Genomic DNA, 23559 nt, shown 5'->3' on the forward strand with positions numbered 1-23559 from the left:
AAAGGGCGTATTCATTGCCATAACAACTTGAGCTACAAGTACAAGTACAACATGTTCTAATACTATGAGACTCATGAAAACGCCCTCAGCTGATAAAAGGTGTCAGGGGGGGCGCGAGCAGCAGACGGGACTTAGTGTCTTATTTATTTATTTATTTATTTATTTTAATAAGTTACTTATTTTATTTTAAATAAACATAATACCAAGGGTCAGAAGTTTTGCGAGAATTTTGATCTTACAAAGTCATGACAGAGGGACTTGTTGTCTTTATTGATGCTTGAAAGATGAACACATATTATTTTTTTTGAAAAGGAATAAGCTGAAGCTGACAAGTGACCAATGTTTAAAAATATTTGTAATTAATCTAAATAAATAAATATTAGCAGGTTCTCAATAGTAGGCTATTGCAATTCAGAGAGGGCGCCTAGGGGGAAAATTATTGAGAATCAATGGTCTAGAACATGTTGTACTTGTTGATTAGCTCACGTTGGTTGTTATGCCAATGAAAACGCCCTCAGCTGATAAAATTATGCCAGCTGTTTGCCAGTTTTAATTAAAATGTATGGGTCCCTGAAAGTGAGACAACATCGTTTAGTGCTCCCGAAATAGGGGTCTGTTATTCATAGTATTAGGCTAGTACATGTTGTACTTGTTTTTTTTTTTGCATAAACATACATTTATAAAAATGTATGTTGATACATTTTATAAAATTGTATGGGTCCATGAAACTGAGGTGACATAATTTAGTGCTCCCGAAAAAGTGGTATGTTTCTCATATTATTGATCTCATCTAGTACATGTTGTACCAATGTGTTTCAGTAATTACGTAAATAAAAAAAAAAGGGAAAATATGGGGATTTCTGAGGGAAACTTACACAAATTTCTGGTCGTTAAACGGGTAAGGGGGCACAAGTGGAAACAGTTGGTATAGATGTGAATCACAATAAAATGTAACACTGAATTTGAAACCACACATTGTCATTTCTGCATCCATTATCAACATATTCATTAGTAATACAGTGAAAATAATTAGAAAATCACATTGCCATGTTGATTTACGGTGTGTGCCCCTAAAATTTCTGGTTGTGCCCCTACAATTTTCAGTTAGGGGCCACATTGCTCCTAGTGAAAAAAGTTAGTCTGGAGCCCTGTGAACTGATACTTTTATGTGGCATAAACACGCTGCTGACACTGATTGGCCAGAGTCACGCCACTGGACGAATAATTACGAGAGCGATGTCCGAACCTGAAACCCGACACCCAGGATCTTTAAATACTAGCATCAGCGTTCAGTCAACAATAGTAATTGATTATTGAACATGGCAGGATCAGCGTGCAAGAACACGCCGTGGGCCGTGACAGAGGTAGAGACGCTCCTGTGCGTAACCCTGTCTGTTAAAATGCCGCGTATGTGTTGCAGTATCGCAAATCTACTGCAAGCCAACCCCACCAGAAAACGACCTCATTCAGTCACGTGTCACCTTCATTACGCCGTAAACAACGGCAAAAGTTTTTTTTTTACGCCGTAGTGCGCAAAAAATGCGCCGCTTTTTACGCCGCAATGAAGTCCTTCAAGAGCGAGCGTAAAAATGCAGTTTTGAGCATCAAACCAAGCGTAAAATACACGCGTTTGTGCACATCACAACGCGCGTAAAAAACGACAACTCTCTAGTATGCTAATAATCTCCACCCTTCGTTTCTCTCAACCAATGGATTTGAAGTGTTTGCGCCCAATCGCTGATCAAGACAAGTAGACCAAATCAGTTTAGCACAGATCTTCTTGTGACGATTTCTCCTCTCATTGCTGTTGTCAGTTGTAGCGTCAAAAAGATAAATCTGAGTGAATCCGTAGTCAACCGTGTGGGCACCGTCGCTGAACCGATAGTGACGCTTGCTCTGTAAGCCAGAGGTTGTCGGATCGAATCCATCTATTGTCAGATTCGCGCTTTTGTCAGATTGTCACGCTTTTATGATCGCAATGCGTTTCAGTCAGCAAGCCAGACCTCCTGTGTCATAAGTTCCAAATTCAGTGCCTTTTTAGTCAGCCAACCAGATCTTCTCGGTGTCTCGTTACACGCTTTACAAGTTAATTATATTTAAATTATTATAGCCATGGAGCCTTTATTTTCGTGGAGTTATCATTAAATCCATTCTTGTTATATCGATATAAATGCAGCACAAAAGCTGTGCTAGTTATAGATTTGGGTATGTCGATGTCCAACTTAATGTGGCGGCAGTGGAAGCTATACCGGAAAACCGCAAATAGGGGCAAACTACAAGGTAACTGAAATGTAGCTTAATAGTAGCTTAATCAGTGGTGAAGCTAGACCTTTTTAAAACTTGCCTTAGCCCACCCTATCGTTTCGTCCTCAAATCTTATATTCAACCTTTTTTATTTTTACGCAAGCAATCAGAGAATGGATGTTGTAATGTTGTAAGCACTAATATACAGGCTCAAATAGGCTAGTGAAATCGAGCGCAACCTTCCTGCAGGAAACTCTAACCTCTGATTTGTAAAAAAAAATGCAGCACGAGCGCACCGAACATAGTTTCTGCTGTTTTGTCTGTCAAAAAGGCTAGCTAGTATTTATCAGAAAATCCACGATTTCCAGTTGTGTAATAACATGACCATGTAATAATAATAATGTTCATTTTAAAAACCTTGACATAATCTGTCAGATGTCTATTAAATGACAGTTGACCACAAGGCGATACTATCTATGCCTCTTCTTGAGATGCTTCATGTTTTAGTCGGCAGAGGCTTGTAATGATGCGTAGCATGATAAGGTGCAAGAAGCAGAAAAAGTTGACATGGGTGCTAATTTTAAATTGGAAAAAAAGGGCGTATTCATTGCCATAACAACTTGAGCTACAAGTACAAGTACAACATGTTCTAATACTATGAGACTCATGAAAACGCCCTCAGCTGATAAAAGGTGTCAGGGGGGGCGCGAGCAGCAGACGGGACTTAGTGTCTTATTTATTTATTTATTTATTTATTTTAATAAGTTACTTATTTTATTTTAAATAAACATAATACCAAGGGTCAGAAGTTTTGCGAGAATTTTGATCTTACAAAGTCATGACAGAGGGACTTGTTGTCTTTATTGATGCTTGAAAGATGAACACATATTATTTTTTTTGAAAAGGAATAAGCTGAAGCTGACAAGTGACCAATGTTTAAAAATATTTGTAATTAATCTAAATAAATAAATATTAGCAGGTTCTCAATAGTAGGCTATTGCAATTCAGAGAGGGCGCCTAGGGGGAAAATTATTGAGAATCAATGGTCTAGAACATGTTGTACTTGTTGATTAGCTCACGTTGGTTGTTATGCCAATGAAAACGCCCTCAGCTGATAAAATTATGCCAGCTGTTTGCCAGTTTTAATTAAAATGTATGGGTCCCTGAAAGTGAGACAACATCGTTTAGTGCTCCCGAAATAGGGGTCTGTTATTCATAGTATTAGGCTAGTACATGTTGTACTTGTTTTTTTTTTTGCATAAACATACATTTATAAAAATGTATGTTGATACATTTTATAAAATTGTATGGGTCCATGAAACTGAGGTGACATAATTTAGTGCTCCCGAAAAAGTGGTATGTTTCTCATATTATTGATCTCATCTAGTACATGTTGTACCAATGTGTTTCAGTAATTACGTAAATAAAAAAAAAAGGGAAAATATGGGGATTTCTGAGGGAAACTTACACAAATTTCTGGTCGTTAAACGGGTAAGGGGGCACAAGTGGAAACAGTTGGTATAGATGTGAATCACAATAAAATGTAACACTGAATTTGAAACCACACATTGTCATTTCTGCATCCATTATCAACATATTCATTAGTAATACAGTGAAAATAATTAGAAAATCACATTGCCATGTTGATTTACGGTGTGTGCCCCTAAAATTTCTGGTTGTGCCCCTACAATTTTCAGTTAGGGGCCACATTGCTCCTAGTGAAAAAAGTTAGTCTGGAGCCCTGTGAACTGATACTTTTATGTGGCATAAACACGCTGCTGACACTGATTGGCCAGAGTCACGCCACTGGACGAATAATTACGAGAGCGATGTCCGAACCTGAAACCCGACACCCAGGATCTTTAAATACTAGCATCAGCGTTCAGTCAACAATAGTAATTGATTATTGAACATGGCAGGATCAGCGTGCAAGAACACGCCGTGGGCCGTGACAGAGGTAGAGACGCTCCTGTGCGTAACCCTGTCTGTTAAAATGCCGCGTATGTGTTGCAGTATCGCAAATCTACTGCAAGCCAACCCCACCAGAAAACGACCTCATTCAGTCACGTGTCACCTTCATTACGCCGTAAACAACGGCAAAAGTTTTTTTTTTACGCCGTAGTGCGCAAAAAATGCGCCGCTTTTTACGCCGCAATGAAGTCCTTCAAGAGCGAGCGTAAAAATGCAGTTTTGAGCATCAAACCAAGCGTAAAATACACGCGTTTGTGCACATCACAACGCGCGTAAAAAACGACAACTCTCTAGTATGCTAATAATCTCCACCCTTCGTTTCTCTCAACCAATGGATTTGAAGTGTTTGCGCCCAATCGCTGATCAAGACAAGTAGACCAAATCAGTTTAGCACAGATCTTCTTGTGACGATTTCTCCTCTCATTGCTGTTGTCAGTTGTAGCGTCAAAAAGATAAATCTGAGTGAATCCGTAGTCAACCGTGTGGGCACCGTCGCTGAACCGATAGTGACGCTTGCTCTGTAAGCCAGAGGTTGTCGGATCGAATCCATCTATTGTCAGATTCGCGCTTTTGTCAGATTGTCACGCTTTTATGATCGCAATGCGTTTCAGTCAGCAAGCCAGACCTCCTGTGTCATAAGTTCCAAATTCAGTGCCTTTTTAGTCAGCCAACCAGATCTTCTCGGTGTCTCGTTACACGCTTTACAAGTTAATTATATTTAAATTATTATAGCCATGGAGCCTTTATTTTCGTGGAGTTATCATTAAATCCATTCTTGTTATATCGATATAAATGCAGCACAAAAGCTGTGCTAGTTATAGATTTGGGTATGTCGATGTCCAACTTAATGTGGCGGCAGTGGAAGCTATACCGGAAAACCGCAAATAGGGGCAAACTACAAGGTAACTGAAATGTAGCTTAATAGTAGCTTAATCAGTGGTGAAGCTAGACCTTTTTAAAACTTGCCTTAGCCCACCCTATCGTTTCGTCCTCAAATCTTATATTCAACCTTTTTTATTTTTACGCAAGCAATCAGAGAATGGATGTTGTAATGTTGTAAGCACTAATATACAGGCTCAAATAGGCTAGTGAAATCGAGCGCAACCTTCCTGCAGGAAACTCTAACCTCTGATTTGTAAAAAAAAATGCAGCACGAGCGCACCGAACATAGTTTCTGCTGTTTTGTCTGTCAAAAAGGCTAGCTAGTATTTATCAGAAAATCCACGATTTCCAGTTGTGTAATAACATGACCATGTAATAATAATAATGTTCATTTTAAAAACCTTGACATAATCTGTCAGATGTCTATTAAATGACAGTTGACCACAAGGCGATACTATCTATGCCTCTTCTTGAGATGCTTCATGTTTTAGTCGGCAGAGGCTTGTAATGATGCGTAGCATGATAAGGTCCAAGAAGCAGAAAAAGTTGACATGGGTGCTAATTTTAAATTGGAAAAAAAGGGCGTATTCATTGCCATAACAACTTGAGCTACAAGTACAAGTACAACATGTTCTAATACTATGAGACTCATGAAAACGCCCTCAGCTGATAAAAGGTGTCAGGGGGGGCGCGAGCAGCAGACGGGACTTAGTGTCTTATTTATTTATTTATTTATTTATTTTAATAAGTTACTTATTTTATTTTAAATAAACATAATACCAAGGGTCAGAAGTTTTGCGAGAATTTTGATCTTACAAAGTCATGACAGAGGGACTTGTTGTCTTTATTGATGCTTGAAAGATGAACACATATTATTTTTTTTGAAAAGGAATAAGCTGAAGCTGACAAGTGACCAATGTTTAAAAATATTTGTAATTAATCTAAATAAATAAATATTAGCAGGTTCTCAATAGTAGGCTATTGCAATTCAGAGAGGGCGCCTAGGGGGAAAATTATTGAGAATCAATGGTCTAGAACATGTTGTACTTGTTGATTAGCTCACGTTGGTTGTTATGCCAATGAAAACGCCCTCAGCTGATAAAATTATGCCAGCTGTTTGCCAGTTTTAATTAAAATGTATGGGTCCCTGAAAGTGAGACAACATCGTTTAGTGCTCCCGAAATAGGGGTCTGTTATTCATAGTATTAGGCTAGTACATGTTGTACTTGTTTTTTTTTTTGCATAAACATACATTTATAAAAATGTATGTTGATACATTTTATAAAATTGTATGGGTCCATGAAACTGAGGTGACATAATTTAGTGCTCCCGAAAAAGTGGTATGTTTCTCATATTATTGATCTCATCTAGTACATGTTGTACCAATGTGTTTCAGTAATTACGTAAATAAAAAAAAAAGGGAAAATATGGGGATTTCTGAGGGAAACTTACACAAATTTCTGGTCGTTAAACGGGTAAGGGGGCACAAGTGGAAACAGTTGGTATAGATGTGAATCACAATAAAATGTAACACTGAATTTGAAACCACACATTGTCATTTCTGCATCCATTATCAACATATTCATTAGTAATACAGTGAAAATAATTAGAAAATCACATTGCCATGTTGATTTACGGTGTGTGCCCCTAAAATTTCTGGTTGTGCCCCTACAATTTTCAGTTAGGGGCCACATTGCTCCTAGTGAAAATAGTTAGTCTGGAGCCCTGTGAACTGATACTTTTATGTGGCATAAACACGCTGCTGACACTGATTGGCCAGAGTCACGCCACTGGACGAATAATTACGAGAGCGATGTCCGAACCTGAAACCCGACACCCAGGATCTTTAAATACTAGCATCAGCGTTCAGTCAACAATAGTAATTGATTATTGAACATGGCAGGATCAGCGTGCAAGAACACGCCGTGGGCCGTGACAGAGGTAGAGACGCTCCTGTGCGTAACCCTGTCTGTTAAAATGCCGCGTATGTGTTGCAGTATCGCAAATCTACTGCAAGCCAACCCCACCAGAAAACGACCTCATTCAGTCACGTGTCACCTTCATTACGCCGTAAACAACGGCAAAAGTTTTTTTTTTACGCCGTAGTGCGCAAAAAATGCGCCGCTTTTTACGCCGCAATGAAGTCCTTCAAGAGCGAGCGTAAAAATGCAGTTTTGAGCATCAAACCAAGCGTAAAATACACGCGTTTGTGCACATCACAACGCGCGTAAAAAACGACAACTCTCTAGTATGCTAATAATCTCCACCCTTCGTTTCTCTCAACCAATGGATTTGAAGTGTTTGCGCCCAATCGCTGATCAAGACAAGTAGACCAAATCAGTTTAGCACAGATCTTCTTGTGACGATTTCTCCTCTCATTGCTGTTGTCAGTTGTAGCGTCAAAAAGATAAATCTGAGTGAATCCGTAGTCAACCGTGTGGGCACCGTCGCTGAACCGATAGTGACGCTTGCTCTGTAAGCCAGAGGTTGTCGGATCGAATCCATCTATTGTCAGATTCGCGCTTTTGTCAGATTGTCACGCTTTTATGATCGCAATGCGTTTCAGTCAGCAAGCCAGACCTCCTGTGTCATAAGTTCCAAATTCAGTGCCTTTTTAGTCAGCCAACCAGATCTTCTCGGTGTCTCGTTACACGCTTTACAAGTTAATTATATTTAAATTATTATAGCCATGGAGCCTTTATTTTCGTGGAGTTATCATTAAATCCATTCTTGTTATATCGATATAAATGCAGCACAAAAGCTGTGCTAGTTATAGATTTGGGTATGTCGATGTCCAACTTAATGTGGCGGCAGTGGAAGCTATACCGGAAAACCGCAAATAGGGGCAAACTACAAGGTAACTGAAATGTAGCTTAATAGTAGCCTAATCAGTGGTGAAGCTAGACCTTTTTAAAACTTGCCTTAGCCCACCCTATCGTTTCGTCCTCAAATCTTATATTCAACCTTTTTTATTTTTACGCAAGCAATCAGAGAATGGATGTTGTAATGTTGTAAGCACTAATATACAGGCTCAAATAGGCTAGTGAAATCGAGCGCAACCTTCCTGCAGGAAACTCTAACCTCTGATTTGTAAAAAAAAATGCAGCACGAGCGCACCGAACATAGTTTCTGCTGTTTTGTCTGTCAAAAAGGCTAGCTAGTATTTATCAGAAAATCCACGATTTCCAGTTGTGTAATAACATGACCATGTAATAATAATAATGTTCATTTTAAAAACCTTGACATAATCTGTCAGATGTCTATTAAATGACAGTTGACCACAAGGCGATACTATCTATGCCTCTTCTTGAGATGCTTCATGTTTTAGTCGGCAGAGGCTTGTAATGATGCGTAGCATGATAAGGTGCAAGAAGCAGAAAAAGTTGACATGGGTGCTAATTTTAAATTGGAAAAAAAGGGCGTATTCATTGCCATAACAACTTGAGCTACAAGTACAAGTACAACATGTTCTAATACTATGAGACTCATGAAAACGCCCTCAGCTGATAAAAGGTGTCAGGGGGGGCGCGAGCAGCAGACGGGACTTAGTGTCTTATTTATTTATTTATTTTAATAAGTTACTTATTTTATTTTAAATAAACATAATACCAAGGGTCAGAAGTTTTGCGAGAATTTTGATCTTACAAAGTCATGACAGAGGGACTTGTTGTCTTTATTGATGCTTGAAAGATGAACACATATTATTTTTTTTGAAAAGGAATAAGCTGAAGCTGACAAGTGACCAATGTTTAAAAATATTTGTAATTAATCTAAATAAATAAATATTAGCAGGTTCTCAATAGTAGGCTATTGCAATTCAGAGAGGGCGCCTAGGGGGAAAATTATTGAGAATCAATGGTCTAGAACATGTTGTACTTGTTGATTAGCTCACGTTGGTTGTTATGCCAATGAAAACGCCCTCAGCTGATAAAATTATGCCAGCTGTTTGCCAGTTTTAATTAAAATGTATGGGTCCCTGAAAGTGAGACAACATCGTTTAGTGCTCCCGAAATAGGGGTCTGTTATTCATAGTATTAGGCTAGTACATGTTGTACTTGTTGTTTTTTTTGCATAAACATACATTTATAAAAATGTATGTTGATACATTTTATAAAATTGTATGGGTCCATGAAACTGAGGTGACATAATTTAGTGCTCCCGAAAAAGTGGTATGTTTCTCATATTATTGATCTCATCTAGTACATGTTGTACCAATGTGTTTCAGTAATTACGTAAATAAAAAAAAAAGGGAAAATATGGGGATTTCTGAGGGAAACTTACACAAATTTCTGGTCGTTAAACGGGTAAGGGGGCACAAGTGGAAACAGTTGGTATAGATGTGAATCACAATAAAATGTAACACTGAATTTGAAACCACACATTGTCATTTCTGCATCCATTATCAACATATTCATTAGTAATACAGTGAAAATAATTAGAAAATCACATTGCCATGTTGATTTACGGTGTGTGCCCCTAAAATTTCTGGTTGTGCCCCTACAATTTTCAGTTAGGGGCCACAGTGCTCCTAGTGAAAAAAGTTAGTCTGGAGCCCTGTGAACTGATACTTTTATGTGGCATAAACACGCTGCTGACACTGATTGGCCAGAGTCACGCCACTGGACGAATAATTACGAGAGCGATGTCCGAACCTGAAACCCGACACCCAGGATCTTTAAATACTAGCATCAGCGTTCAGTCAACAATAGTAATTGATTATTGAACATGGCAGGATCAGCGTGCAAGAACACGCCGTGGGCCGTGACAGAGGTAGAGACGCTCCTGTGCGTAACCCTGTCTGTTAAAATGCCGCGTATGTGTTGCAGTATCGCAAATCTACTGCAAGCCAACCCCACCAGAAAACGACCTCATTCAGTCACGTGTCACCTTCATTACGCCGTAAACAACGGCAAAAGTTTTTTTTTTACGCCGTAGTGCGCAAAAAATGCGCCGCTTTTTACGCCGCAATGAAGTCCTTCAAGAGCGAGCGTAAAAATGCAGTTTTGAGCATCAAACCAAGCGTAAAATACACGCGTTTGTGCACATCACAACGCGCGTAAAAAACGACAACTCTCTAGTATGCTAATAATCTCCACCCTTCGTTTCTCTCAACCAATGGATTTGAAGTGTTTGCGCCCAATCGCTGATCAAGACAAGTAGACCAAATCAGTTTAGCACAGATCTTCTTGTGACGATTTCTCCTCTCATTGCTGTTGTCAGTTGTAGCGTCAAAAAGATAAATCTGAGTGAATCCGTAGTCAACCGTGTGGGCACCGTCGCTGAACCGATAGTGACGCTTGCTCTGTAAGCCAGAGGTTGTCGGATCGAATCCATCTATTGTCAGATTCGCGCTTTTGTCAGATTGTCACGCTTTTATGATCGCAATGCGTTTCAGTCAGCAAGCCAGACCTCCTGTGTCATAAGTTCCAAATTCAGTGCCTTTTTAGTCAGCCAACCAGATCTTCTCGGTGTCTCGTTACACGCTTTACAAGTTAATTATATTTAAATTATTATAGCCATGGAGCCTTTATTTTCGTGGAGTTATCATTAAATCCATTCTTGTTATATCGATATAAATGCAGCACAAAAGCTGTGCTAGTTATAGATTTGGGTATGTCGATGTCCAACTTAATGTGGCGGCAGTGGAAGCTATACCGGAAAACCGCAAATAGGGGCAAACTACAAGGTAACTGAAATGTAGCTTAATAGTAGCTTAATCAGTGGTGAAGCTAGACCTTTTTAAAACTTGCCTTAGCCCACCCTATCGTTTCGTCCTCAAATCTTATATTCAACCTTTTTTATTTTTACGCAAGCAATCAGAGAATGGATGTTGTAATGTTGTAAGCACTAATATACAGGCTCAAATAGGCTAGTGAAATCGAGCGCAACCTTCCTGCAGGAAACTCTAACCTCTGATTTGTAAAAAAAAATGCAGCACGAGCGCACCGAACATAGTTTCTGCTGTTTTGTCTGTCAAAAAGGCTAGCTAGTATTTATCAGAAAATCCACGATTTCCAGTTGTGTAATAACATGACCATGTAATAATAATAATGTTCATTTTAAAAACCTTGACATAATCTGTCAGATGTCTATTAAATGACAGTTGACCACAAGGCGATACTATCTATGCCTCTTCTTGAGATGCTTCATGTTTTAGTCGGCAGAGGCTTGTAATGATGCGTAGCATGATAAGGTGCAAGAAGCAGAAAAAGTTGACATGGGTGCTAATTTTAAATTGGAAAAAAAGGGCGTATTCATTGCCATAACAACTTGAGCTACAAGTACAAGTACAACATGTTCTAATACTATGAGACTCATGAAAACGCCCTCAGCTGATAAAAGGTGTCAGGGGGGGCGCGAGCAGCAGACGGGACTTAGTGTCTTATTTATTTATTTATTTTAATAAGTTACTTATTTTATTTTAAATAAACATAATACCAAGGGTCAGAAGTTTTGCGAGAATTTTGATCTTACAAAGTCATGACAGAGGGACTTGTTGTCTTTATTGATGCTTGAAAGATGAACACATATTATTTTTTTTGAAAAGGAATAAGCTGAAGCTGACAAGTGACCAATGTTTAAAAATATTTGTAATTAATCTAAATAAATAAATATTAGCAGGTTCTCAATAGTAGGCTATTGCAATTCAGAGAGGGCGCCTAGGGGGAAAATTATTGAGAATCAATGGTCTAGAACATGTTGTACTTGTTGATTAGCTCACGTTGGTTGTTATGCCAATGAAAACGCCCTCAGCTGATAAAATTATGCCAGCTGTTTGCCAGTTTTAATTAAAATGTATGGGTCCCTGAAAGTGAGACAACATCGTTTAGTGCTCCCGAAATAGGGGTCTGTTATTCATAGTATTAGGCTAGTACATGTTGTACTTGTTTTTTTTTTTGCATAAACATACATTTATAAAAATGTATGTTGATACATTTTATAAAATTGTATGGGTCCATGAAACTGAGGTGACATAATTTAGTGCTCCCGAAAAAGTGGTATGTTTCTCATATTATTGATCTCATCTAGTACATGTTGTACCAATGTGTTTCAGTAATTACGTAAATAAAAAAAAAAGGGAAAATATGGGGATTTCTGAGGGAAACTTACACAAATTTCTGGTCGTTAAACGGGTAAGGGGGCACAAGTGGAAACAGTTGGTATAGATGTGAATCACAATAAAATGTAACACTGAATTTGAAACCACACATTGTCATTTCTGCATCCATTATCAACATATTCATTAGTAATACAGTGAAAATAATTAGAAAATCACATTGCCATGTTGATTTACGGTGTGTGCCCCTAAAATTTCTGGTTGTGCCCCTACAATTTTCAGTTAGGGGCCACAGTGCTCCTAGTGAAAAAAGTTAGTCTGGAGCCCTGTGAACTGATACTTTTATGTGGCATAAACACGCTGCTGACACTGATTGGCCAGAGTCACGCCACTGGACGAATAATTACGAGAGCGATGTCCGAACCTGAAACCCGACACCCAGGATCTTTAAATACTAGCATCAGCGTTCAGTCAACAATAGTAATTGATTATTGAACATGGCAGGATCAGCGTGCAAGAACACGCCGTGGGCCGTGACAGAGGTAGAGACGCTCCTGTGCGTAACCCTGTCTGTTAAAATGCCGCGTATGTGTTGCAGTATCGCAAATCTACTGCAAGCCAACCCCACCAGAAAACGACCTCATTCAGTCACGTGTCACCTTCATTACGCCGTAAACAACGGCAAAAGTTTTTTTTTTACGCCGTAGTGCGCAAAAAATGCGCCGCTTTTTACGCCGCAATGAAGTCCTTCAAGAGCGAGCGTAAAAATGCAGTTTTGAGCATCAAACCAAGCGTAAAATACACGCGTTTGTGCACATCACAACGCGCGTAAAAAACGACAACTCTCTAGTATGCTAATAATCTCCACCCTTCGTTTCTCTCAACCAATGGATTTGAAGTGTTTGCGCCCAATCGCTGATCAAGACAAGTAGACCAAATCAGTTTAGCACAGATCTTCTTGTGACGATTTCTCCTCTCATTGCTGTTGTCAGTTGTAGCGTCAAAAAGATAAATCTGAGTGAATCCGTAGTCAACCGTGTGGGCACCGTCGCTGAACCGATAGTGACGCTTGCTCTGTAAGCCAGAGGTTGTCGGATCGAATCCATCTATTGTCAGATTCGCGCTTTTGTCAGATTGTCACGCTTTTATGATCGCAATGCGTTTCAGTCAGCAAGCCAGACCTCCTGTGTCATAAGTTCCAAATTCAGTGCCTTTTTAGTCAGCCAACCAGATCTTCTCGGTGTCTCGTTACACGCTTTACAAGTTAATTATATTTAAATTATTATAGCCATGGAGCCTTTATTTTCGTGGAGTTATCATTAAATCCATTCTTGTTATATCGATATAAATGCAGCACAAAAGCTGTGCTAGTTATAGATTTGGGTATGTCGATGTCCAACTTAATGTGGCGGCAGTGGAAGCTATACCGGAAAACCGCAAATAGGGGCAAACTACAAGGTAACTGAAATGTAGCTTAATAGTAGCTTAATCAGTGGTGAAGCTAGACCTTTTTAAAACTTGCCTTAGCCCACCCTATCGTTTCGTCCTCAAATCTTATATTCAACCTTTTTTATTTTTACGCAAGCAATCAGAGAATGGATGTTGTAATGTTGTAAGCACTAATATACAGGCTCAAATAGGCTAGTGAAATCGAGCGCAACCTTCCTGCAGGAAACTCTAACCTCTGATTTGTAAAAAAAAATGCAGCACGAGCGCACCGAACATAGTTTCTGCTGTTTTGTCTGTCAAAAAGGCTAGCTAGTATTTATCAGAAAATCCACGATTTCCAGTTGTGTAATAACATGACCATGTAATAATAATAATGTTCATTTTAAAAACCTTGACATAATCTGTCAGATGTCTATTAAATGACAGTTGACCACAAGGCGATACTATCTATGCCTCTTCTTGAGATGCTTCATGTTTTAGTCGGCAGAGGCTTGTAATGATGCGTAGCATGATAAGGTGCAAGAAGCAGAAAAAGTTGACATGGGTGCTAATTTTAAATTGGAAAAAAAGGGCGTATTCATTGCCATAACAACTTGAGCTACAAGTACAAGTACAACATGTTCTAATACTATGAGACTCATGAAAACGCCCTCAGCTGATAAAAGGTGTCAGGGGGGGCGCGAGCAGCAGACGGGACTTAGTGTCTTATTTATTTATTTATTTTAATAAGTTACTTATTTTATTTTAAATAAACATAATACCAAGGGTCAGAAGTTTTGCGAGAATTTTGATCTTACAAAGTCATGACAGAGGGACTTGTTGTCTTTATTGATGCTTGAAAGATGAACACATATTATTTTTTTTGAAAAGGAATAAGCTGAAGCTGACAAGTGACCAATGTTTAAAAATATTTGTAATTAATCTAAATAAATAAATATTAGCAGGTTCTCAATAGTAGGCTATTGCAATTCAGAGAGGGCGCCTAGGGGGAAAATTATTGAGAATCAATGGTCTAGAACATGTTGTACTTGTTGATTAGCTCACGTTGGTTGTTATGCCAATGAAAACGCCCTCAGCTGATAAAATTATGCCAGCTGTTTGCCAGTTTTAATTAAAATGTATGGGTCCCTGAAAGTGAGACAACATCGTTTAGTGCTCCCGAAATAGGGGTCTGTTATTCATAGTATTAGGCTAGTACATGTTGTACTTGTTTTTTTTTTTGCATAAACATACATTTATAAAAATGTATGTTGATACATTTTATAAAATTGTATGGGTCCATGAAACTGAGGTGACATAATTTAGTGCTCCCGAAAAAGTGGTATGTTTCTCATATTATTGATCTCATCTAGTACATGTTGTACCAATGTGTTTCAGTAATTACGTAAATAAAAAAAAAAGGGAAAATATGGGGATTTCTGAGGGAAACTTACACAAAGGAAATTTAATATACCTCAAATTTGTTTGTACAGTTCACATCCATTGATTATTCCTTCATCAAAACAGTCTTTTTTCCTTTTATCACTTTAGTGGTTCAGAACTGCATTTTTTAGCTGACACTGCCAGCTATTGGCTTAGACATACAACAGCATAGTAATTAAGATAGATATAAAGGTCGTGGAATACATTTTTTTTGGACAGGACTTTTTTTACTTCATACTGTATATCCCTGTGGCTTCCTGGGGTTGAGCCCCCCCAAAAGTCATAACCTAGAATCGCCCCTGCTTAATACTATTTAAATACATAAATATGCGGGTATTTAGTAACTCTAAATGTTTGCTTGGATATTATATACAATACAAAGATTGCATATCTTTGGAAAATGGAAATAAAATAGCCTCCATTTCCCTAATACCCAGGTGTAATTAGTCACTGGAATAATGGCAGGTAGGTGAAGCATTATAAGGATCTTAGCAATGTTTCCTCACATTCTGATTCTACAAGAAGGCTTACCTGAGCAAAGAAATTATAAAAAAACATGTAGCCAAAATATGTCTATATCCTAACAATTTAGGAAGGGGAGTTTACAGTTTTTTTCAATTGCTTGAACACGTTCTGTAAATTTGGCTCATTGTGTCAAAACTCAACACCCAAGCAAATAAGACAACAACACTGGGAAATAAACCATTCACATCTATGTCAAATTGAAACTCGGCTATCGAAACCTAAAAATTCTTTGTAAAAATGGCACTCTGATCTCAAAATGAAACACACTTGCATCATATGAATACACTTTCAGATCAGCAGCAACACACTGGTCTACTTTGTATAAAACACTGCAGTCTTTCATGTTCACTGTTTTTATTCAGTTCCACAGTTGGCACGTTTTCTCCACAACCAGAAGAAATACTAAATACTGTACATTGCAGTACTGTACATTACAGTGCAGTAAATACAGTTTGAGCAAAAATAAATAAATAAATAAACCCTACTGTACTGTGAACACAGAAAAACATGGCAATTGTGCATGGGTGGGCTTATGGACCCTGCCGTCTGTTGGGGTCTGGCCATAGGATCTCATCAACATCACAAGCAATATTTTCTTCTGCTAAGCATCGGGGAAAATATTGCCTTGTGTGCCGAATCCATCCATGGATTGACCCTATGTTGATGTCTCCGCAGGCCGGTTCCATTGCCTGCAGAAGAGGCTTGCGAGCATGAGGTTGGCGGTCATATACGCACCATCTCCAAGCCGAAAATAATTCTTCTATGGGGTTTAGAAATGGTGTGTAAGGGGGCAAGTATACACACAATGAGATATTTCCCCCGCACTGCCCCAGGACTTGCACAATTGCCCTTTGGCCAATTATGTTACGACCCCGTCGTCTTGTTTTGCTGAGGTTGAATCCAGCCTCATCAATGTAAATAAATTCATGAGGCTGTGCATCTCCATCCATCTCCAAGATGCGCTGTAACAAAACAAAATACATGCAATACAGATTTTAGATGGCATTACTCAAAACACTCAACTACAGTACTACACATACAGAACTCCCACCGCATCGAACAGGTACCTGGTACCTCTCTGAATGTATCTATGTGGTACTGATACAATGGCACATATTCACACTTATGGCACACTTACCTGTACATATTCACGTCGAAGTCCTTTGACCCTGACACCGTTTCTCTCAAATGGGACCCTGTACAATTTCTTCATGGTAATTTGGTGCTTTACCAAGATGCGTCTGATAGTGGAAATGCTCACTCGCTCTGTTATTGAATACTACAGCAAGTTCCTGCTGTTGGGTGAACAGGCATTGGCGTCCGCCCCCAGAAGGTCTTCTAGTCATTCTATATAAAAATGCAACCACGAAATAGTGTGTAGTGTGCAGGAGCAAGTGTGTTGCAGAAAGGAGCAAGTGTGTTGCACAATTGCAACTAAAGTCTAAAGCAGCGATTTTGTTTAAGGAATGGTTACATGTGTTTAAGGTATAGAAACAAAAACTTCAAGTTGTGTTGCGTTGGTCTAAGCATGTGTCTATAGTTTCAAGCAATTGAAAAAAACTGTAAATACCATCAAAACGACAACAGAAATGAAAACCAAGTACACACAGGTTTCTGCCTTCTTGTTTACCAACACAGCATAGTCAGTGGTTTTATATCCAAACAAATAAATCACAATATAGCAACGTGCATGACGGAGGGTCCATGTAATGGGTGTGAGCTCTACCCATTGCACTAATATTCCCTTTAAATTTTCTAGGACTAAACCAAAACGCGCGTATTTTACGTGCGGTTTGATGCTAAAAATTTGGTTTTCTACGCACGCTCTTGAAGGACTTCATTGCTGCGTAAAAAGCGGCACATTTTCTGTGCATTACGGCATAAAAAATGCTGGTTTTGCACATTTTACAGCGTTTTTTACGGCGTAATGAAGGTGATGTGTGACTGAATGAGGTCGTTTTCTGGCGGGGTTGGCTTGCCATACAAACCGAGTCGTGCCACACTATCACATGGCAAGTTGAGCTGATACTGTCGTTGGAAAATGGGCATAAGCGCCGCCTTCGTTAGCGACTGATGAAATACCCCTATGGCCTGGTGTTGTTGCCATCTAGGAGACTCCCAACTGTTTGTGGTGATGGCTTGTTTAACCTGTCACAGGTGTTCAGCATCACCCATTCCCCAGAGTCCAATCAGACTCGGCCAGGTGAGGCTGCTTAAACCAGCCATCAACCACACACACTCCCAAAGGCTCCACTCAACAGGTTTGTGTTTTTCCCATAGATCTGTGGTGAGGATCAGGCCTCAGAAGTAGCATCTTATCATAGAATGCCTTTTGATTTTCACTTCAACAAAATCCTGAAAAGCAAAAATGGGATGACATTTTAGCCATAAATTAATAAAAAATGTGAGACCTTTTGTTGGAATGTCTTAATGTAAAGGCGCTGTTGGATCCTTTTCTGGCGTACTAAATAGTTTGGTAGTATAGGTATTGGAACTTTTCTCTGCAGCGTTTAGAAGTGTTGCATCGCTGCACCTGTGATAAATGGGTAGCTGGATTCCCCAAACATTCAGGAAAGAGATGCCTGATAGGTCAAAAATCTAAATAAATTCTTAGATTAAGATGCAGTCCACTCGAAACAGTGTATTTTGCTCACCAATAGCTGATGGAATGACCTTTTACAAAGTACACTCAAATAAAAGCTACAGCACGTTCTAATCTTAAGTGCGATATCTGTTCAGTTCGTTGACAAGTCGGAGCCTGTCCTATTTCGTAGTGTTTCTTTCACATGCGGCGTAGATGGGACAAATGGAATTTGATCAAAGCGTGTAGATGTAAGAGAACAGAAATCCATTAAGACGTACGTTGGATTGGGCAGGATTCTCCTTACACATATTTCTCTTTTGCACCTATAGCTTTCCCCCTCCATTTCACTGCACCTTGTACATATACACAACTGTGATTGTGAAAAATACACCTGCATTAAATTGTAAGAAAAACACCCCCTTCTAGTGTGTGTGTGTGTGTGTGTGTGTGTGTGTGTGTGTGTGTGTGTGTGTGTTAGGGATCGACCGATACGGATTTTTTAGGGCCGATACGATACCGATATTTTTTCATCAGCCTTAGCCGATACGCCGATACCGATATTTAGAGCCGATACTACTTTTTTTTTTTTTTTTTTTTGCTCCCTCAATCATAAAAATTACACTGATAACAAATGTTACAAGTCTCAATTAAAAAAAAGGAACATTTATTGAACTTCAATATAAAAAACTATATTTAACAAATAGTAAAAACAGGTGAGGTAGAACAAGTAAAAAAAAAAATAAAAAAAATAAAAAAAAAAATCGGCGAAAATCGGCCGCGTATCGGCCGATACCGATACACGTAAAAAAACGCGAATATCGGCCGATAATATCGGCCGACCGATATATCGGTCGATCCCTAGTGTGTGTGTGTGTGTGTGTGTGTGTGTGTGTGTGTGTGTGTGTGTGTGTGTGTGTGTGTGTGTGTGTGTGTGTGTGTGTGTGTGTGTGTGTGATCCTACCAATTGCCATTCATGTGTCAGTAAAAGGTGAGATGTCTCCCCCTGGTGTCTTCTAGATTATCTCCATGGACTATGGCATGAAGGAGAAGAATCCCATCAATAGTGTACGCTTTTACTGCAAGAGTGACCCCTACAAGGCCATTCAGATCCGCAAGAACCAGGTCAGATCTTTGCCATTGAACACAATTATTTTTTTAAAGCGATGTTGTTGCAATGTTTGTAGTATAAATATATTTGTATGAGAGATTTTTTATTTATTTATATTGGTTGATGTGATGAATCTTCAATGCTGACTTCCCCATCTCAGACTACAATTACAGTAAAGAAAAGGATGGAAAGAGGATCTGGTTGTCACTGATGAAATTAACCTGGAAGCCTCAAACTCATTATGATTAGAAAAGCTTATTTTCTGTCAATATTATCAATCTTAAGGTGTTATATGTTTCACTATATATACCTCTAGTCTCAGTCCCTCTACTGAACCTGAACACGTCTGTCCCTGACTGGACTTCTAGTCCAAGCAGCCAATCAGAGGCAAGCAGCATGCCTCTGATTGGATGCTTTGTTCTGGCTCCTGTCCACAGGTGTCCAAGCTCCTCCCAGAGCACTTTGCGGAGCAGTTGATCCAGGTGTACTGTAAGAAGACTGATGAGAAGAGCCTGGGGGCGGCCAGGAAGCACTTTGTCCAGTGGTGCATGGACAAAAACTTCTCAAAACCTCAGGTAGGTTTGTCTTTCCTTCATTTAATCACTCAAATGTATTCAATCTTTTAAAATTAGATTGTTTTACTACGTTTTGGCTGGGCAGATGTAAGAGTCGAAGCAAAGATTTTATTTTAGGTTATTAATTTTTCTATGCGATGTGTCCAAGTCCCATGTTGGCATGTTAACGTGTTGTGGGTGTGACCTGTTGGGTCTCGTCTCTGAGGGGCCACTCACACTAGGGCCTCGGCCCTGTGCCCGAGCTCATTTGCATGCTAAAGTCTAGAACGTTTGGCTAGTGTGACCACGCCATCCGTATTCCAGCACGGAACAGCCCATTGGCCACGGCACACTTGGGGTGTGCCGTGGCCAAAGTACAGATGCTAATGAGATCACACGCGCACACGCACACGCAACATGAGCTGGATGACGTAGTCCTTGCGCGACCCTTTTTTCTTTATAGGTCCATGCCCTTCTTCCCCGCAACAATCATTTTAAACAATGGCGGCAAGCGGTTCACGAGAGGGTTTACGTTGGTGCGATAGTGAAGTCGAGTGTTTACTTGAAATTTGGGCTGACGACAGCATTCAGTCGCAGCTGGACACCACGCTTGGTGATGACGTATTTATCGTATTGCGACGTGGTGACGTATGTATGAAAGAGCAATCGTGCCCAGGCCACGGCCTTTGGGAGCAGTGTGACCACGGGCCAGAGTGGGGAGGGGGGGAATCGTGCTGGATCTTCCTGCAGCACGGAACAGGCAAATTTGCCTAGTGTGAGTGTGCCCTAAAGTTCTTCCCTTTTCTTTCTTCCAGGATGGAGATGTGAGTGCTCCGGAGCTGACCCCTCTGAAGAAAAGCTGGTCTAACGACAGCGGGGCAGAGGACCAGAGGCCGCTAAAGAGGGCCAAAACCCAACTAACATTTTGAACCAAAAGGAACCTGGTTTTCTTCTTGTTCTTACTCCTATTATTAGATGAAAATGGGATGGCTTAAGGCCTTTTTGGGTACAATCCACATTGTTAACCAAAAAAAGGCTTGCACGTTTTGACCTGAAAGCATTTTTGGATTCTCCATTTAAAAAATATTAAGGAATGAATACTAATTGAATCAAAGTAGGAGTCTGTTGTTGGTCAGTGCTCAGGGTTATACGCTGTAAGGTTTATCTGATTTGTGAGGTCAATTTTAAAACTTCACCTGCATCTGTTTTTATTTTTGTTTGAATATGCAAGTGCTATCCATAGTTTACATTTTACCTTAAGGACAATTTATGGTGGAAAGTTTACTAGCTGGGACTCTAAATGCTCCTTGTTTGACTTTTAAGTTAAACTAAAATCAGGTTTGCTGAAACCTTCAGTTTTCTGCTCTTTTTATTTTGGCATGGTGAAAGTTAACCCATTGGTCATTTAATCATGCTCCCTCCCGTACTCTTGAATGTGTATTTATATGCGCTGGGTTTTAACCTTATATTTGTTCAATCACATCTCACTCAGGATTTATTTTATTATTCAATATTCCTTTTGTTGAAACTTGTATTGTAAGCATTGAACAAACTTCCCAAATAATGTTTTGTTGGGATAACTGAGCCACAGCAACCACTTCATACATTTAAGTGTGTGTGAGTCTTTGTGTGGATTGAAAATGCATACATATTCTTTATATATTATTGTTACTGTTCTTTTCAAAATACATGGAATTGTATTAAGCTTGTATTATGGGCTAAGATAGTGTTCGGAAGATTGCGTGCTGTTTTGGTACATCTGTATAAACAAAAGTTAAATGTGAGAAATATAGATTTATAAAAGTTAGAAAGGAAGGCGGGGTCAAACATGGTGACCTTTATAAGGCAAAAGAAAAATAAACAGCTTTGACCTCAATATCTAAATGTTTTCTTTGTAACCACCAGAGGGCAGCATGACCTCATTGATTTCCCCAGCGCGCCAATCCGGTCTCCTATTTGGAAAGTTACATTTACATCAATATTTAATATTTGTTTTAGCATTCTAACATGTTTGGCCCATCTGTGGTCGTTTTTAAGCTCATCTATCCATGTTTAACTGAATTATTGCCATTGTTAAATTACCAGTGGAGATGAGTTTTGTTGGTCTATTCAACCTTGAAGATCATCATACAGGATGTTCAGACACGACATGCTCCTCCACGAATAATATGTACCAGTTATTGCGAGGTATATTTTATTTTGGGTGATTCTATTGTGTATCCATCTTCTCAGTAGAGACGCAGATGATGGTAGAAACCGGCATCAGTGGGGACGAGGCCTCGGGAAGATCAAGGACTAGGTGGAGATATTATATGTATCTCAACACTGGCCTGGGAACGCCTCGGGATCCCCCCGTCAGAGCTGGTCAATGTGGACCTGGAAAGGGAAGTCTGGGGCCCCCTGCTGGAGCTGCTGCCCCCGTGACTCGACCCCGTCTGACATTTCTACAGTCACATCCAGTGACCTAACGATGTAACCCCAATACATTTGAAGTGTCTCAGACTTTGCAAACAAGAAATAGGAGAGGGGTGATGAATATGGTAGGCTAAATTGGCTGGATATTGAATATATCCAGTATATATATATTCAATATATCCAAAATATATATTGGATATATTCAATATATATTGAATGTATCCAATATCCTTCCCGCTTTTTGGCTGCTGCCATAGTATTGCTTTTTAGTAAAGACATGCTCGCTTTCTGCATATGCAGTCATTAAGATTTGCAACTCCGCTGGGGAGAAGTAGGAGGATCGAGGCTTGTTAGTACTTGTTGCCATGGAGAACCATGTTATCTGTGTTCCATTGATGAGGGCTTTTTATATTCTCATGCACGAGCTTCTCTCAGAGTTACCTTGACTCATAGTTGATTGAACTAAGAGTTATCACCTGTTCTGAAAGCGAAAATTCAGAGTTTTACAGCTCAGAGTTGGTCAACTTAGAGTTTATTCAACCTGCTTTCTGAAACGGGCCCCAGGTCTCTGTTGTCTCCATGGTTTCATCCTTCCTCGGGATCTGTCCTTGAGCCAGCGGAATCTGGCACAATCCGTGCAGGATCAGGAACAGGCTCCCAATTTTCAGCATCATCATGCGTCTGTTGCTCCTGGCTCGGCTGGTCGGTCCCGGGTTAGCTGGTCAGCCCCAGGCGTGTCTGCATCTGGCTCCTCACCCTCCTCCTCACGCTCATCCCTGGCTTTGGGTTGAGCGGCTTTTGTGCAGTGGTTGAGATGATACCAGGTGGCACTTCCTTCCACCTGGATGGCTGTTGGTGTTGCGTTGGTGACTTTGTATGGTCCTTCTCTCCTGGGCTCGTTCCACTTTCTCCTGAACACCCTCAGGTACACTTGTTCACCTGGCTCCACCCTGGTGGTTCCTCCTCCAACTCTGGAACTCTGTGCTTCTTTCGCTGGAATTACAAACTTGTGTACAGCAGTTAGTTGTTCACACATATTTTCCTTAATTCTATTACTCTAATGGAAGTCACTTTTGGGACCCTCGAATGTTAGGTGAAGGCATGGGTCGACCCTTAAGCATTTCATGCTGGGTCAGATGTGTGGTTCTGTTAGTTTTCATGCGATAACTCATTAGTGTCAGTTGTAGTGCATTAATCCTTTAATTTAGTACTTTAATTTAATTTTGTTAAGTTTTGTCTTGAGCGTCCCATTCCTCTCTCCACCATACCTTGTGATTTGAGGATTGTAGACACGAACTAGTCTTTATTTGACATGCAGATGTTAAATCACTTGTTTTAGTGTTTTCTG

The 23559-nt window shown here is 39.7% G+C and overlaps 1 protein-coding gene across 2 annotated transcripts in view; it reads left to right on the forward strand.

Annotated features, from left to right (window-relative positions):
- Nucleotides 1–21672, forward strand: part of LOC115549511 (SAM domain and HD domain 1) — a 40391-nt gene extending 18719 nt beyond the window's left edge. For both annotated transcript variants that reach the window (XM_030364886.1, XM_030364808.1), the window contains exons 14-16: nucleotides 19152–19256; nucleotides 19680–19817; nucleotides 20612–21672. In XM_030364886.1, the coding sequence (XP_030220746.1) occupies nucleotides 19152–19256; nucleotides 19680–19817; nucleotides 20612–20725 (357 nt within the window). In that variant the 3' untranslated portion in view covers nucleotides 20726–21672. The remainder of the gene's footprint in view (nucleotides 1–19151; nucleotides 19257–19679; nucleotides 19818–20611) is intronic.
- The last annotated feature ends 1887 nt before the right edge of the window (nucleotides 21673–23559 follow it).

Source organism: Gadus morhua, chromosome 1, assembly GCF_902167405.1.
Source record: "Gadus morhua chromosome 1, gadMor3.0, whole genome shotgun sequence".
Taxonomy (NCBI): domain Eukaryota; kingdom Metazoa; phylum Chordata; class Actinopteri; order Gadiformes; family Gadidae; genus Gadus; species Gadus morhua.